The sequence below is a fragment of the Aptenodytes patagonicus genome, chromosome 19, assembly GCF_965638725.1.
Source record: "Aptenodytes patagonicus chromosome 19, bAptPat1.pri.cur, whole genome shotgun sequence".
In the NCBI taxonomy this organism is placed as follows: domain Eukaryota; kingdom Metazoa; phylum Chordata; class Aves; order Sphenisciformes; family Spheniscidae; genus Aptenodytes; species Aptenodytes patagonicus.
The window spans coordinates 9952790-9969405 of NC_134967.1; the positions used below are offsets into that span (position 1 = coordinate 9952790).

Consider the following 16616-nt stretch of genomic DNA (forward strand, 5'->3'; position numbering starts at 1 on the left):
AGTAACTGATTTCTCTGGGCTATTAAAGTCATACGACAATATGCTAAGGGCCAGATATGGAGGTGGTGTGCAAACTGGCATATATGAGACTTCTTTATGTTATTCCATTGTATTAGCCTCTCACCAACTTCCTTACACCTACTCAGTTGACATGTAAGGGATGCTAAAGTGGTGTAATTTACATGGTAAGCTCCTTTTACCATATAAGCATTAAGAACGTATGATTGAAATGCACCTCACTTGTTTGAACTTGCTTTTTTTTTTCTGTCTTACTCTGTATTTGCACTGTGTTCAATACCATAGGCCATAGACCTTATTGGCATGACTGGGCATTTACAGAAATATAAATTTACTTCTTCAACTGATACCATAATTGTTGTGGAAAGCAGAGTTTCTTTTGGATTTAGCAAAGGAGCAAAAGCTCTCGTGTACCTGGAATACATGTACAGGAAGAGTTCAAGGGAAGAGGGCAAACTGGCATCGGCTCTAGAAATGACCTGGAAAAGTGGTTTGAGGAACGAACAAGGACAGCTGGGATTTAGGGAGCGCTTCAGCCTGTATAATGAACGCCTGTATTCATTTAGGTAACTCCAGCGGTAACCAGCGATAAGACACGAGGAAACGGAATGAAGCTGAGTCAGGGGAAGTTCAGACTGGACATTAGGAAAAGATTCTTCACCGAGAGGGTGGTCGATCACTGGAACAGGCTCCCCAGGGAAGTGGTCATGGCACCAAGCCTGTCAGAGTTCAAGGAGCGTCTGGACGACGCTCTTAGTCATATGGTTTACTTCTAGGTAGTCCTGCGAGGAGCAGGGAGTTGGACTCGATGATTCTTATGGGTCCCTTCCAACTTGAGATATTCTATGATTCTAACTCTTGCAATTTTTTTCATTGGAAGAACTAATTTTAAATAAGTGTAAGACTGTTATGAACTTGCCATTGAAGAAACGTCTTGGTCCCTAGTTTGCAAACTCATCACCCTTACAAATAGTCTAGGGTTGAGCTGGCACCTGTTTAAATTATTCTAGTGCAAAAGAATGATAGCACCAAGAAAACTGCAACATTGCCCTAAGAAAGTTAATCAATAATGTGACTTTTTGTTAACTGCAGTGGACAGAATGAGGAAGGTACTATGTAAAAGGAAGAGTTGCATCAAGCTTTCTGAAGGATTACAGGAATATTTGGAGCATTGAACTTGCTTGGAAAAAGACTGTATTTAAAAGAGATGAGCCTGGTGCCTAGTAGTAAGTGTATGGGCTTTACTTATAGCTTCTTAAGTAATCACACTGCTTTCTAGTTCTCAAGAAAAAGGTCTCGGAGAATAGAACAGAACAGAATAGAATAGTTCAGTTTGAAGGGACCTACAACTATCATCTAGTCCAACTGCATGACCACTTCAGGGCTGACCAAAAGTTAAAGCATACTATTAAGGGCATTGTCCAAATGCCTCTTAAACACTGATAGGCACAGGGCATCAACCACGTCTTTTTTTTTTTATTTTTTTTTTTATTTTTTTTTTTGCTACAAAAGTACTGTGAAAAATCAGCGGGCTGGTTTTGTGCATATGAAAATATCTAGAGTCATGCCTGTGTACAAGAGGAGGCAATGCAGATGCTCACACCTTGTTCTCTGGACATGAGCTGAGATCTTTGTATCTCACTTCTCTGCTGGAAGAGTTCCTGACTGTAGCTTTTTGAAAGTGTGCTTTTGCTGAAATACAGAGACTGCCTAAGTGGAATAGGAAGATGCAACAGACTGGGACATGGTGGTTTCAGAGGCAGTAACCAAACAAACTGTTGTACAAAGCCACATAAGCTGAGTGGTTGTTTCTCCCTTAATCCCTTCTGAAAACTCACCCAAAATTTCTTGGGCAGTTTAATTTATGTCAGACAAATGTCTTGAATCCATGGCATTAAATCCTATACAGCTTGAAAGAACCTTAGAAAGTCACCGTGTCTGTATACATCTCTCTCTCAAAAAACTACAAAAGCACCAAGTGTTGAAAAGAGTACATGCTGTATAGTATCACTGGCAATGAGTTTGCCAAATCAGCTATGGTACTAAGGCCTAGTGCAGCAGAGCTGACTCAGTCAAATACTCTTTCAATGAGAGCTAAACATAGGCAACAAATGGGTAAGAGATCTCAACTTTTTCATAAATTCTGTGTGCTTTCTTTAATCTAACCTTTCCACTTAATAATTAACTAATAAGGAGTGGTACCCCAACCCCACCACTGCCCGCCCCAGCCCCTGCAACCTTGAATCTCATTCTCCCAAACAAGACAAAGGCTTTTTTGTTTTTCCTTTTGAAAGACTTTAGCATATGAACAATAATTAACTTGTCACTTCAATGTGGAGTAGGAAAAGAAGGATATTTAGTTCTTTCTGTATTATTGCCAGGTTGGGATGGTCAAAAATGACATATTAAGCTAGACCACTTATTCCTCCTAAGGAGCAAGAAATATGCAGTGTTTCATTCTGGGCACAGGGAAACTTTAGTCTTTTCCATGCTACGGAAAGGAAAGTTGTCCAGTATGTGACAGCATCACTGATTTGGAAATTGTGCAAACTGACTTGAGATAGGCTTGGCAATTATTCTTCTGTAACCTACACTGCTCTGGATTTTCCTCACTTAACTGCCCTGCCACCCCATCTCCTTTGTCGTGGAGCTCAGGAGGGGACGAATTGAAGTCCTCCAAACTATGCAGTTTTTCCCCCTTTTAAATGAAGTGAATTCTGCTAAATTAGAAAATAAAAAAAAAAGGTCACTTTATTTGAGAGCCTTTCCCCCCGTCTTGTGTTTTCAGAAGGGGCTGAAGTTTCTGAGGTTTTCTTACAATATTGGCAAGGCAACCCTTTTGTGTCGAGAGCAACCAAGCTGTACCGCTATCGCAAGCCTGTATGGTTTGTTCTGAGGAGCTCTCTGCAGCTGTGCCCACGGTCTCCCACAGAGACACAGCAGTGCAGAATGTGCGCGTTCATGGCCCTTTTAAAGGAAGAAGGGTCATGTGTGATCTCTATCGGCATGGTTTTGCCTTGACTTCTTTGCTTGTATAAGAGCAGGCTGTCTGCTGTTCTGTATGAAGTGGAGGATAGCTTGCAGAGGGCATGCGCAGGACCCTCTGCAGACATAAAAACTTGGTAACTCATCAGGCCTCTCCCTCTTTGGGTCATTGAGCGTAGATTAATCTTTGCTCCAGGATTCATGTGGCCTTCGGGTGTTCTGAAGTGGCAGCCCCTAAGCACAGAACAACTTTCACAGCATGTCTGTTTGGTACAGACTTTGTATTTCCCCCAAGAAGAATCAAGTCATGCTTGGAAAAGAAGCTGCTAGTTCCAGGTGGATCATTGAATGACATTGCGGAGCTGCTGAACCTAACTGAAAGATGTTTCAAAATGAATTTTAAGACGAAAAAAGAAAAAGGAACACCTAACATCACACAACTGAAACACCATTCTTCAAGAGAGAACAACATACTCTCTGTTGGTGGCTTGCACAGAATTTCACTCAACTCGAGCTAATGTTTAGCTCGGAGAAAAGGATTATAAGGATAGTAAGAGAGGTTTCCAAGAAACGGAGGAATGGTCCTGATCTGAGCAAGGCAAATAATGAGGTCTGCTGGCAAATGAAACAGAGAGCCTAACACGAAGCTGTAAATGAGCAGAGAGATGAATACGCTGTCAGAAGCTGCTTTGTGGAAAGACTTAACAAAAGAGTTCAATGAATGCACATCTTGCACCCAGAGAAGGTAGGAGGGAACAGCGCAGATTCATAGCAGTAGGTATTCATCACCAAAACTTGCTCTTTTGAACGCTGTTGGGTTAAATTAGTACAAAGTAAATGAGTATCTTTACATTTCCACAACAATTTATGTGTAAGCTCACAGAGGAGAGATTTGTGGTTTCTGTTTTGTCTAAAGCCTAAAGGATGCTGATAGATGAATGCACAGCAGGAATTGCTTTCGTTCTCTCCATTGTTGTTACCCTGGGAAGGAGTAGAGTGCCTTGTCCCACCATCCCAAGTGGACAAACTGTGCTAAATGGTGTAAGAGTTAATCCTGGTAAGTCCTGAGCAGACAATTTTATTTAACTGAACATGGAATAAACATGAATTCAATGTCTCAAACATGTTAACAGGGAACAAATGATTGTATACGATGGCCACGACTGCCTGCCGGCATTAATGATATAACTCACTCTCCATGCCCGGGTGGAACAAAAAGTTGTCCTCGATGACAAGGAATGGGGCCCTTAAATGCCCTGTTCATCTGCTCAGTGTTTGCAGAGCTCTCTAGCACGTGGATGGTGGGTGGGACCGAGGCTGGCAGGAGCACAGGCTGTTGTGCTGTGTTCTCACTTGTGGTCACTGAAGGGATGGCTGACTGGGGCTTGAGCAAAGAAGGCAGCAAACAATTGTGGGTGGTCTGACAGCCATAGTCTCACAGCCCATTCAGCTGTCCCTGAGCACTGGAAGCTGGGTGGGCAGTATTTGGTGCTACTACAACTGCTACTGATGGTAATGGCTCCCCCCAGCAACAGCTGTCTCTTGCTCCACCTGTCTGATCCCTTTGGCAGGCAGCAGACCTGCCTGCTCATGTTCTCTTACCAGCTGTGATACCTGGCTGGATCTTCCCCTGTTCCTGCCTTTCATCCTTAGGGTTGCAGATCTTAATTTTTTTTGCCTTTGCTGCTCAGAAGCATGAAGGATCTTTCCAGTGGCTGTGGCATTGGAGGCATGTAAATAAAAGGGATGCCGTCAGCCCATGGTTTTGAATGAGAACATGATTGTTTTCTTCCAGAGCCACAGCACTGGTTTTAATGGATTCATTAAGAATGTGGCTTCTAAAACCAGTTTGTTCTCTCACTAGACAGCAAATGGAGCAGTGGCTGCTGTGTTGTGGATGAGACCCTCTGGCAGGAGGAGACACAGCATCCTGCTGTGGCAACCCATCTGGCATCAGCACTGAGAAGTGGCGTGTGGCAAAGCTGGGTTGATGTAGGCTCTGGAAGTCCCATATCTGGGGAGCTGAAAGGAAAAGCTCATGACAAACAGGTGAGGGACATCCCAGTACCAAAATTGCTTCAAATCTGCCAGAATGACTGGGGATAGAATGTATGTCAAATGAGGAACCTGCAGCATCTTCGATAGAAGCCTGCAACAGTGTCTGGCGTGGCAGCGAAAGAACACGTGTTGTTTGGGGCAAATAGGTGTATTTTGGGATGATTCCGTTACTCAAAGATGTCTATGACATCAGACTGGCTCTCCCATCTGTGTTTAGTTTATCTGCATGAGCATTTTGACATGGGTGAAGGAAGAGGTGAACTGGATCAAATAGCTGAGAGCAACAACGCCAGTGCTTGACGAGTTTCTTGCTGGCTTTTACCTAGTCTGGCAGAATTAGGCATGTGTCTTAGGGTCAGTTTGGGAACAACGTGCTTATACAGGGCCCTGTCTTAGAAAGCAGTAAAAGGAAAAGTTTTGCTGTGACTGTTGACGTGCTGGTTGGGATGTGGTTCTGAGGAAGAACATTTGTGAGGATAGGTGAGGAACCCAGTCCCGCTTTCATTTAGACCAGTACAAACCCCCTTCTGCCCTATGAATGTCATCGTGCTGTGAGTGAATAATCCTTAGTGTTGTAAATAGGTCCTTTACACTGCTGTTGGATTACATAAACACTGACGAATGATACTTGACCAATATAATGGCCAAACTGGCAAAAAAATTGACCACCACAGATCAGGTGACAGGGAATCCGTGGTGATAAGAGTGTTCAGTGGTCTCATGGACCTGTCCTTGTGTGCTGCAAGATTACCCTGATTTCTCACAATTTCTTGTCAGGCTTTATATGAACTTGTGCACTAGCTGAATCCCACCTGCCTCAAACTGTTCTTTGGCATCTTTTTCAGATGTTGTGGTTGCACCACCTACCACGTCAATGAGAGCTAGTTTTCTACAGACAAATGGTGCAATGCCTTTTATTCCTACTGTGACTAGTGATTTAAGTGCAGGGAAGCCATCGTTCTGCTACAATAAATTCTACAAGAGCTAAATACTAATGGTAACCTCTGGAGATAAAATTAAGCATGCTTAATGCCCTGAGTTTGAAGTTTTTAAAGAGCAGACCGCACTACATAATGGCATCTTTGCAAACCATGAGGAAATTTGGAGCATAAAGAGCACAAAATATGGCACTATAAAACAAAATTGCCAAATAGCCTTACCCAAGGAAGGGGAAGACTGAGCACTACTGTTAATTAAAAGAGAGCAAAACCGCAGCGTTATCTACGGGCCTATCAAAAAAATATCTCTGCTCCAGCTAAAAATCTTACTATCACGATCTGCTTCCCCTGTGATTCCAGTGCCAATATGGGCGAAGTCTGTGGAAACGTTGGTACGGCAGCTTGCACCTGTCCGGAGCGAGCATGGCTGCAGAGAGCAGGCGCTGCTAGCAACGAGGCAGCAGGGCTGCGATGGGTAGGTTGGAGTGAGGGTGGTTGGCTTCTCTCTTAGCTGGCGCCTAACCAACCCCTGCCTCAGCCTCGAGGGCTCTTCCCGGCCAGCCCTGGCAGCTCCCGGCCTGTTCCGGGGGAGGCCCGTGGGAGCGGAGCGCGTTCGTGCCTGGTGCCGGCAGAGGAAGGGGAGCCGCGCGCTGTAAAGGGCGGCTGCGGGGCAGCGGCAGCGCCGTCCCGGCGCCTCTCCCGCAGCCCACTCCTGCGGCGGCAGACGCGGCCGTCACCGCCCTTCGGGGCGGTGCGGGGGCGGCTCCGGGGCGGACGGCCGCCGCGCGGGACGACGTCACCGGGGCTGGGCCGGCGTCACCGCGCGGCGCAGTGCGGGGCTGGGCCGAGCGCTGCTGGAGGTAAGGCCGCGGGGCGGGGGAGCGGTGGCGGCGGGTGCTGGTGGGCGCGGAGGTCGTTGTGCGCTGGCGGCTCCGGGCGCGCCTCCCGCTCGGGGCGAACGGTGGGCCCGGGGCGGCGGCCCCGCCGCGGGGCGGTTGCGCAGCGCACGCAGCGCGGCTCCTTCTCGGCTGACGCGAACGTTTGGGAGGCGGCGGCCCTCGCGCCGGGTCAGGGTCGACCTTTCCCCGGAACTCTGATGTCTGGGATGTGTTTGGAGCCCTCTGTACCCACCACGAAAAAAGGGGGACCAGATTCTGCCAAAGAAGGAAAACCTCATTTTCGGCGTAGAGGTGCCCAGGAGGAACGGTGATGGCCGGTCCCTGCCTGCCACACATGTTGGCTGTGTGCACACGTTTGACTGTGCAGATAGCAGGCGGCAGAGCCAGTGTTGCCAAGGCCCTGCAGATTGAGATGCACAGCTGTTGGCATAACAAACGTCGAGTGCCAAAAGTTGCAAATAGCTATTGGCAGTGAAAGCTAACAGCCACGTAATTGTTTTCCATGTTGAAGGAGAGATTTCCTGCTTTGAAGCTGTTGTGATCACAGGGTAGATTCAGCTGAGGACAGGCTTAAGTCCTTTGAAGAGGTCCTTTGAAGACATCCTCTGGTGAACAATTGATTTAGAAGTTGAGAAAAATGGGGGATGAGGAATATAAACTCAGCTCACAGTTTTACGCTGACTTTCTGCTGGGCTGCTGATGTGCTGTCAATAATAGCTTTTCATTCCAAGTAATTGCAGATCACCACGCGTAGTTTTGAGCCAAGCAGAGGGGTTCTTTCCTTCTGTCACTTAAGTAAGAGTGCCACTTACGACTCGCGATACAATCTCTTTGTAACGTACAGTACAGAGCAGGAAGATAAAGGAGGATCTGGTATGAAATGAAACTAATAGATGAATATAGGGAGGTCAACGCCCCAGGTGCAGATGGCGAGGTGTATCAGTCGTGAAAGGGAGTGCTAGCACAGTTGTATTGTCATGTTTCTGTGAAAGGGTCGTTAGAGCATCTGTCGTGAATCTGACTGGGTTTTCGTTACATCTTTTTTCTGGCATCTGTCTCCTAATTTTTAACAAATTCTCATCATGAGGGAATTACTTTCACCTGAAGGCTGATAAAGGTACTCCTGCAAAGTAAGTACTCTGCTTATGAAAGACATAGGTCATAAGAAGTTTTCAGTAATTTGTGGAAACAGTGTCAAGGGGAACACCAGTGCAGGCATCTTCACAAAGTCTCCATACGCTTCTCCTTCTGTTGGTCTATCTAGGGGACTTTGTGTCTAATGAGCTTTCCCAACAAAATGCATCCTGCTGTTGGTGCCTTGTGAAATGGGGGTTGTCAAGGCGCGTAGTTACAGTTACGAGTTGCTTCTTCTCTCTTAGGTGGTATGCATCTTGGTCTGAAGAGGAGCAGTCTTGACGAAACCTGTGGTACGATGTTAGCAATATTTCAGTAGATGTCTTTTCTCTCCCACCCTTCCTTCTCCCCCTCAGGCCCCAAATACAGTCAAGTTACCCCAACTGCAGTCTTTTGTGAGGTGCTTGGCATTCAATTTTGTATTGTGCAATGTCTCTCTTTGGATGCTTGCGTGGAGCTGGGGATCATTCTGTGTAGAGCATCATCCCACCATGCTTAACAACTGTTGCATCAGCATGATGGTAAACATGGTTTTACAGAATTCTGCTTTTGATAATAGTTGGGGATATGCAGCAAAGAATGGCGTTGTGTAGACTGATGGCTACAGGAAGAAAGACAGGTGTGTGAAATGCACTGGAGGAAGTAGCAGAAAACAGGAGACTTGTGGGAGTTCTGTACAGCCAAAGTAGCAGAACAGCTGGGAGTCTTTTCCCCGGGGGAACTGTAAACAAAAAAGTAAGAGATTTATTTTGCTTACTAGCGTGCAGCTGTGAGGGTTTTCCTAAAGAGGCATGGGGTGATGTGGAGCTATCCTTGTGCAGCAGCAGCCTTTGGTCTGTGGGCAAGAAAGCATAAAGAAAAGGCCAGATTTCACTTACGAGCTGTTTCCATTTCTAGCAACAAGAGGCAAGAAATCACATGTGGTTCGTTAATTCAGCAGATCTGTCAGCATCTATCCTGAGATGCTATTTTGGAACCTGTTTGGCTGTTTTACCCACCACAGTATGTACACTTTGGCTACAGGAGTGATTCTGGTGAGACCCGAGGAGGCTATTCAGCACTTGAATGCCATTAATCTCTGAGAGAGGAGTAGAAGTGCTGAGGGTGGCTTGTGGGGTATGTATCTTCTTCTCAGGAATTAGTTTGAAACTTCCAATTCCTGCACTGAAAAATGGTATCAACATCTGGTTCCAAGCATATTTGTTGTCAGCTGACCTCATCCAGGTGTTCAACTTGTGTAGTCTGAACTTCAAAAACACATTCTTTGGGTGCTCCGGTAAAGTCTTATGGAAATAGAACCAGCAAGAAGCAGACAATCAGACCCTGTCCTTGCAACACAGTGTCTCTGCTGAATTCAGGAATATAAATAGGAAGAAAACCAAGCTCACTCATTGCAAAAAAAAGTTTTGCATTAAGCCTTGGCCTCAGCACAGGCAGCAGGAATGGTAGGATCAGTACTGAAAGGTGATTTCACATTGCAGCAGGGGTCTGGATCTGCAGCCAAGCCACAGCTTTGCTTTATTGTAAACTTAGACTGAGGTCATGATTCATCTTACTTTAGCTCGAATGAATTGCAGCTAAACATAAACCCATTGCTGTTACAGGAACTCCTGGGAAGTGTGATGTGTCTGACTACTAATTGTTTTAAATATTTCAATCTTAATCCCCAATGTTGGTAGGCAATGCCTAGGTAACCAAGATAGAATCTCAGGTGTCTCATTTGTGCAAAGATGGAGGAGACATGCCCATAAAACATATATGCCTCGTATCAAGAGATGGAGAGAAAAGGTTGTAGCTAATATGAAGGCTGCACTCAGTATGTGAAATGTTGAGAAATGGCTTGAACTTCAGTAAATGAAATTAAGTAAAGTTTTTCTTACTCAACCATTTTATTCTGAGCTATTTTTCTTCCAGACGCCTACCCATGATGATTCCACCATCTGCAACAACCCCTGTCAGCGATGCTGCACTCTTACCAAGCGTGGCTTCTCAGGAAATCTGGAGGTCACAAGTTCCAGGCTATTCTGGATCAGTCACGCGGCACATAAGTCATCGGGCCAATAACTTCAAGAGACATCCGAAAAGGAGAAAACACATCCGCCCTTCGCCGCCACCACCACCAAATACTCCATGTCCTATTGATTTGATTGACTTTGGGGATCTCCAGCCTCAGAGGTCTTTCCTAGAACTCCTGTTTAATGGGTGCATTCTCTTTGGGCTTGAGTTCAGCTATGCCATGGAAACAGCCTATGTTACCCCTGTGCTGCTTCAGATGGGGCTTCCAGACCAACTGTATGGAATGGTGTGGTTCATCAGCCCTATATTAGGTAACTTTTCTTTACACTATTTCTTCCCTCTTGTTTTTTCCACTACATGGGGGTTATATGTTTTTGTTTTCTCTACCTCAGCTGTTCACAAGCATATTCTTTGTGCTCTCGAGGTTAAGAAGCACTAGCCATAATTTTAGACAACTGAATGGAGAATAATTCTTGCTGTGTCTTGCCTGAAATGGGCCTGGTGTGTTCAAAATGTCTGTTCTTTTAATGGCTTCTCATCCTCTTACATCTTGTGCGAGGGTAAGCTTTGGTTACTCCGTTACTATATTTAGAAACCAGCAAAAGAAGATCAGTGTATCCATTTATGTCCATATGAAAAAAAGCATACAGAGACAGTTCCCAGGGTGTATTAAAAAAAACAGAGTGGGACTGCCTTCTCCTATTTAACTTTCTGAAACAAACGAGGTGTTCCAATGATGAAAGACCGTCGACTACTGCTGTTACGGCCATTGGATTACTTGCCTTAGCATGGAGGCAGGGCTGGGACCGTATGCATTACTATGGGAAGAACCATAGGATGGGCTATTTCCACTTGGAAACTTTGTTCCGTGTGTTCTTGTACTTGCGAGATGTGCTTCAGAAGAAGAGAGTAGATAGGCCCCTACTCACAGGCTGGCCTAGACTAATGCAGGCATTTTTCCAACTCACATGTTTGCTTCCTGCTATCTTCCAAGCTAATTCTGCAGGGGATCTCCCATCTAAGACGGGGCAAATGAAATAGCTTGTAAGGAACAGAGTCCTTTAGAACGTAAAACTGTTGTACTCTTACTCTTCGCCTGATGGCAAATTCTGCTGTATTAACGATGCAGAGTGAACTGCCATGACAGTGAGCAGCAGCACATTACGTTATTCAGTCCCCGACCTGTGAAATGCCAGGAAGTACGCTGTGTGTGCACCTGGGTGACTAGTACTGACTGAGGATATCACTATGCCATGGTGTCCTGCCTTTAACTGCCTTTTAAGCTACCTATTTTAACTCCCCTATGAAACAGGCTTGTAGAAAAATGCTATTTATTGGTGATTCCTTTTTTCTAGGGTTCTTGCTACAGCCTTTGCTGGGGGCCTGGAGTGACAGATGCACATCAAGATTTGGGAGGAGAAGACCTTTCATTCTGGTCTTAGCAGTAGGTGCGTCTTTTAGAAATGATGGGCATAATAACACCTGCAAAGTAGAAACATTGCACATCTCTCTTCTGTGACATCCCCTGTGGCACTAGGCTGAACAAAATGCCTCTGAAGTGTTGGGTATTGTGGGTCTGAAGAAGGTGGTGAGTGGCGCCGAGGTGATGCTTTGGCAGCTGGAGATCCACACATAAAAGCTTCTCTTGTCAGAGTCTGAAGAGATGATGTTTTGAGGGTCAAGAATGTTTTTCTTTGGCCAAAACTAACATAAGGATTATGTATATCCTATAAGCCATGCTTATTCCCCAGACTGTGGTGATCTGAACAAGAGCAATAGTGCTTGCCACAAGACTGTGCAGGTAGTACAATGCTTTTAGAGCATGGAGCGATGCAGGTTTTTTTGCTTAAAAGCAGTCGATTGATTTTGATTTGGTTTTATTTCCAGGAGCATTGCTTGGGCTCTCACTTATGCTGAATGGCAAAGATATAGGGAGTGCCTTGTCTGACGCTGCAAATAACCACAAATGGGGGATCATTCTTACGGTCTGTGGTGTTGTCCTCATGGACTTCAGCGCAGATTCAGCAGACAATCCCAGTCATGCCTACATGATGGATGTATGCAGCCCAGTGGATCAAGACAGGGGCCTCAACATCCACGCTTTGTTAGCAGGTATGCTTTCTTGGTCCTTCCTGGGTGATGTGAACCCTAAGTAAACAACCCCTGATGTGAGAAAACAGAGTGTAAATCACTGATCTTTTCTTGTGTAAGCATAATAAATGAATACCTGGAGAGGTAGTGCTAATTAACTTCGAAAACGAACTTCTGCTCACTGCAAAAGGCTTTTGTAACTACCAAAAGTCAAACAAGACACAGTCCTGGGTTGTTCATCTGAAGGTCCCTCACATCATTTATAACACCTATGGAAACAAAATTATCCCTTGAGGGAGGAGGTTTGGCTTCCTGCAGGTGTGGAAAATGCCTTTTTTAGTCACTCTGTTGGAGGGGAAAGTGCATACTGGGCGCTATGATCCCTTATTGCTGCCGTCTTCAATTGCTGTACTACCCTAGCCTAGTTTTCCTCTCCATCAGGAGACTGTTTCACGCTCTTGAATGTGTTTGTAAGAAAGAAAGGATAGTGTCATAAAGCTTTCACCATGTGAATGGAGTGAGAGAGGTATCTGGTGCCCTCAGAACTTCCCTGTTCATCGGTAGTAATGCAGTAGCAGTTTTGTTCGCTGGGTAATGAGCTTGGTACGCTTCTGAAGTGATTCGGTCTGTCTTGGATGCAGTTAGATCTGCGTTCCTCTAACTGAGTGAGGAAAATGGATTTTCACTTACTTTCAGGAAAACAGTCTTAGCTGACTGATTGCAGAGCCTTGCCACGAGGCTGGTGGACACTTCTGTTTTACGGACTGAAATAGCTGAAGGTAAAATGGTTTGTTCTTGGCAAAGAAAGAACTACCATTTTTAGTTATTTGTATCATCACTTTTACAGCACTGACCTTCTCCCTCTTTCTGTACCATGTTTGTACATCCAGACTGTCCTTGTGGCGCAGATAACTGTGTTTATTCCTGCATTTGATTTGAAAAGGGGTTGAGTAGTAAACCAGAAGTAACACGTCAGATTCTACTGACGAATCATTAGACAAATGGTGCTGTGCTGCTACGGACTTCCAGGATTGGCTAGGGAAGATAATCTTAGCTCTGTTTTTCCACCAGGTCTTGGAGGTGGCTTTGGTTATGTTGTTGGAGGAATACACTGGGATAAAACCAGTTTTGGAAAAGCTGTGGGAGGGCAGCTTCGCGTCATCTATGTCTTCACCTCAGTTATACTGACTGTCACTACTGTGCTGACTCTAATTAGCATTCCAGAAAGACCCTTAAGGTCCTTTAGCAGGAAGAAAAAGGTGATGAAGAGTCCAAGTCTTCCTCTCCCTCCTTCTCCACCTCTCTTCTTTGAGGAGGGTGTAAATGAAAACTTTGCTTCTCATAACTCAGCTCGCTTATATGCAAGTTTTACGAGTCCTGTTTCCCCTCTGAGCCCACTCACACCCAAATATGGCAGTTTTGTCAGCAGAGACAATTCCTTGATGGGAATTAATGAGTTTGCATCATCATTTGGGACTTCTAATATTGACAGTGTGCTTATAGACTGTTTTACAGGCGGGCACAATAGTTATTTAGCACTTCCAGCTAGCTTGCCCAGGCAGCCTGTCAGTGTCAGCTTTCCTCGGGTGCCTGATGGCTGTTACCAAGGAGAAAATGGAGTTCTGGAGCAAGGGGAAAGCAGCATAATGCCAGGGCCTGATGGCGAGGCGCTAAGGGTGGGCTCACTGGATGCGATAAAGCCACAGTCGTCGGGGATCCTGAAAAGACCTCAGACCTTGGCCATTCCAGATATCGTAACAGGATACTGTCCAGAAAATAGCAGAAGAAGAAATGTAACCTTCAGCCAACAGGTAAGGGCAGAAAAACAATTATATGACCATGTAAACCTGAGCATTCATTTAATCTCTTCATATAATTTTAAACGTGTGGTGCACAAATTCATCATTAAACACTGCTCGTGACAGTTTGCTCATAAAAGTCATTATGGGAACAGCATACCTGCTATGACTTTATCGGTAAAATAGTGGGTAGGATGTGAATTATGACTGGCAACTGCCTTTGTTAAGATGGCAGAAATGGGAGCGTTCCGCTCTCACTGGGCCACGTGTGAAAGTTAGGTTGGTATTTTTAGCTCTGCTTCACCACCCAGGGAGCTACCACGTGAGAGCAGAAAAAGACACATTTTTATTGAGCCTGTATCTTCCCTTTCCACAGAAATACCTGCAAGATAGGGCCAGGGATAGGATTCTCCCATGAGCTTCTCCTTATGGCAGTCATTACATCTGGTTCCATCAGGGAGGTGAGGTTTCCCTTACCCAGGGATAAGACTCTGACCTCACCTCCCACTGTTGGTGATAACTTGGAATGTCTGAGACCTCTGTATGCTGGCCCATTTTTTTATGATCCGGGATGAGGTAAACTGTCCTCTGTTGGTTGTTTTTTGTTTGGGGTTTTTTTGCTTTGGTTTGGTTTTTTTTGGGGGGTGGGTGGGTGGTTTTTTTTGTTTGTTTTGGTTTGGTTTGGTTGGTTTGTTGCTGTTGCTGTACTTTGACCCAGTTTGTGAGAGCAGACTTTGTTAGGGCCAGGATTTTACATACCATGCACGTAGAGATCGAGCATCAAGGTTAGCAAGCAATGAGAATGTGTTTCGATTAAAACCGGCCTCTTCTTCCTCGATGTCTCTAAAACTTCAAGAACCAAATTCACCTGAATGTGGGTACAGCTCCTATTAAACGCAATGGAATTTATGCCTTCCCTACACTAGCATCTGGATGTGGTTGCCAAACACCCTAGTCAAGTGAAGAGTACTGTTTCAGGCTGCAGTGTAGTGCTGCCATTTAACACTTCTTCCAAGGCTGAACTTACAGCTTCACTAAATACACTGTTCTTACTCTCCAAGTCAACATACTGCAGCAGCAGAGTTTAACTTTCAGATTATCAGATAGGTGTGTAATATTGCATAGGTTTGCTCAAAGGATGTTGGGGTTTTTCTTACTGTGTTTGTTGACCTGGGAGTTCTTATGGTGCAGGTTGCTAATATCTTGCTGAATGGTGTTAAGTATGAGAGCGAGCTGAATGGATCAGGCGAGACCTCTGAGCAACCACTCTCCATGAAGCTTCTTTGTTCGACCGTCTGCCAGATGCCCAAGGCTCTTCGTAACCTCTGCATCAACCACTTCCTAGGTATTCAGAAAGTGCCATCTTGCTTTCACCATGAAGTAGTCTACCTCGGGTGAATGTTTTAGAATATTTTATCTATTGCTGCAATGGCTGCTAACTAGAGAGGATGTGATTTGTTCCATACACACTCACCAATAAGGTACTTTCTGGTATTTAGTTTCTTAGAATACTGAGAAAGGAAAAAAAAAACCAACAACAAAACAGTAAAGCCTACATTCCTAGAAAGGGAATAACAACAGCCTAAATCAGCGCATCCGTTAAATGGGATGTTTACACCGGGATGAGAAACGCCACTGAACCAAGTACTTGAAACTATCAACCTGTTCTGTTTTTTTTTTTTAATGCTCTGAAACTGGCATTACGGAGCAGAAGGATGAGATTAGTTGTATTTCCCTGCTTACACCTGAGACCGGCGTTCCCTTTCCTCCCTTTGACAGCATGTGTATAGGGGTCCCAGAACAGGCCGTGAAGAGGTACGGAACACGACACTGCAGGAGTGCCTGTAACCAGTGCACTGTTACCTTTACTCTTACCGATGTGTGACTGATGGTTAGGAGGGGCTTGCAAGCAATCCAGTTTACACAAAATTGGACAGAACGTAACAGGTAGTTAATATTCATTGGCTGTGAAAAGAATTAAGAGATTGCCTGCATCAGTGGCACTGATGCCGGTTTGTGAGTGGGAGTTTTTAACTGTGTCGGAGGTGCTCTAGAGGCTGCAACCATGACATAAGAAGCACTCCTTCCAGTTCTGTGTGGGAGGACAACAGCAACCTGAAACGACTACATGATGAGCCACGCTGTGAAACCAAGCGTTGTGTTCTGTCAAAACCTGAAAGCAGCTCAGACTGCTGTAATGTATTTTTCTGTCTTGCTAAACCAGTATTCTGTGGCCTGCAGTCAGCCTCTAGGATTCCACTTAAGAATTCAAAGGATAAATCTTGGTCTTTAAAATCCTGAACATCTTTGACAAACATTGTAGCATAATGCACGGGGAACAGCAGTCTAGATAAATGTGGCTGAATGTTATGTAATACTCACGTTGCGCAACCTGTCTTCGGTTGTGATTTGTAATATAGCTAATAGCATCCATGTAAGTTTACAAGGGGAAACAGATACTCTGCAATCCTAATAGGTTACTTCTGGCTTCTTTCAGGATGGCTTTCGTTTGAGGGGATGTTACTCTTCTATACCGACTTCATGGGAGAGGTAGTGTTTCAAGGGAATCCAAAAGCACCTCACAACTCAGATGAGTATCAGAAGTACAACGCTGGGGTCACCATGGGCTGCTGGGGAATGTGCATCTATGCATTCAGTGCTGCCTTCTATTCAGGTAC

General features: G+C 45.1%; 1 protein-coding gene across 20 annotated transcripts in view; it reads left to right on the top strand.

Annotated features, from left to right (window-relative positions):
* The window catches only part of SLC45A1 (solute carrier family 45 member 1), a 74060-nt gene that overhangs the window by 53095 nt on the left and 4349 nt on the right, over positions 1-16616 (top strand). For 8 of the 20 annotated variants that reach the window (XR_012996818.1, XR_012996819.1, XR_012996820.1 and 5 more), the window contains 6 exons: positions 9947-10359; positions 11404-11496; positions 11936-12160; positions 13211-13950; positions 15130-15283; positions 16436-16612. Coding sequence is in view for 16 of the 20 variants with exons in the window: in XM_076356036.1 (XP_076212151.1) it covers positions 9947-10359; positions 11404-11496; positions 11936-12160; positions 13211-13950; positions 15130-15283; positions 16436-16612 (1802 nt within the window). In the remaining 4 variants the exon portion in view is untranslated. Of the gene's footprint in view, positions 1-4979; positions 5053-6379; positions 6475-6800; positions 6860-7060; positions 8029-8277; positions 8326-8929; positions 9035-9055; positions 9149-9946; positions 10360-11403; positions 11497-11935; positions 12161-13210; positions 13951-15129; positions 15284-16435; positions 16613-16616 lie in introns of those variants that run through there. The other 12 variants (XM_076356041.1, XM_076356040.1, XM_076356044.1 and 9 more) reach the window with 12 other exon arrangements.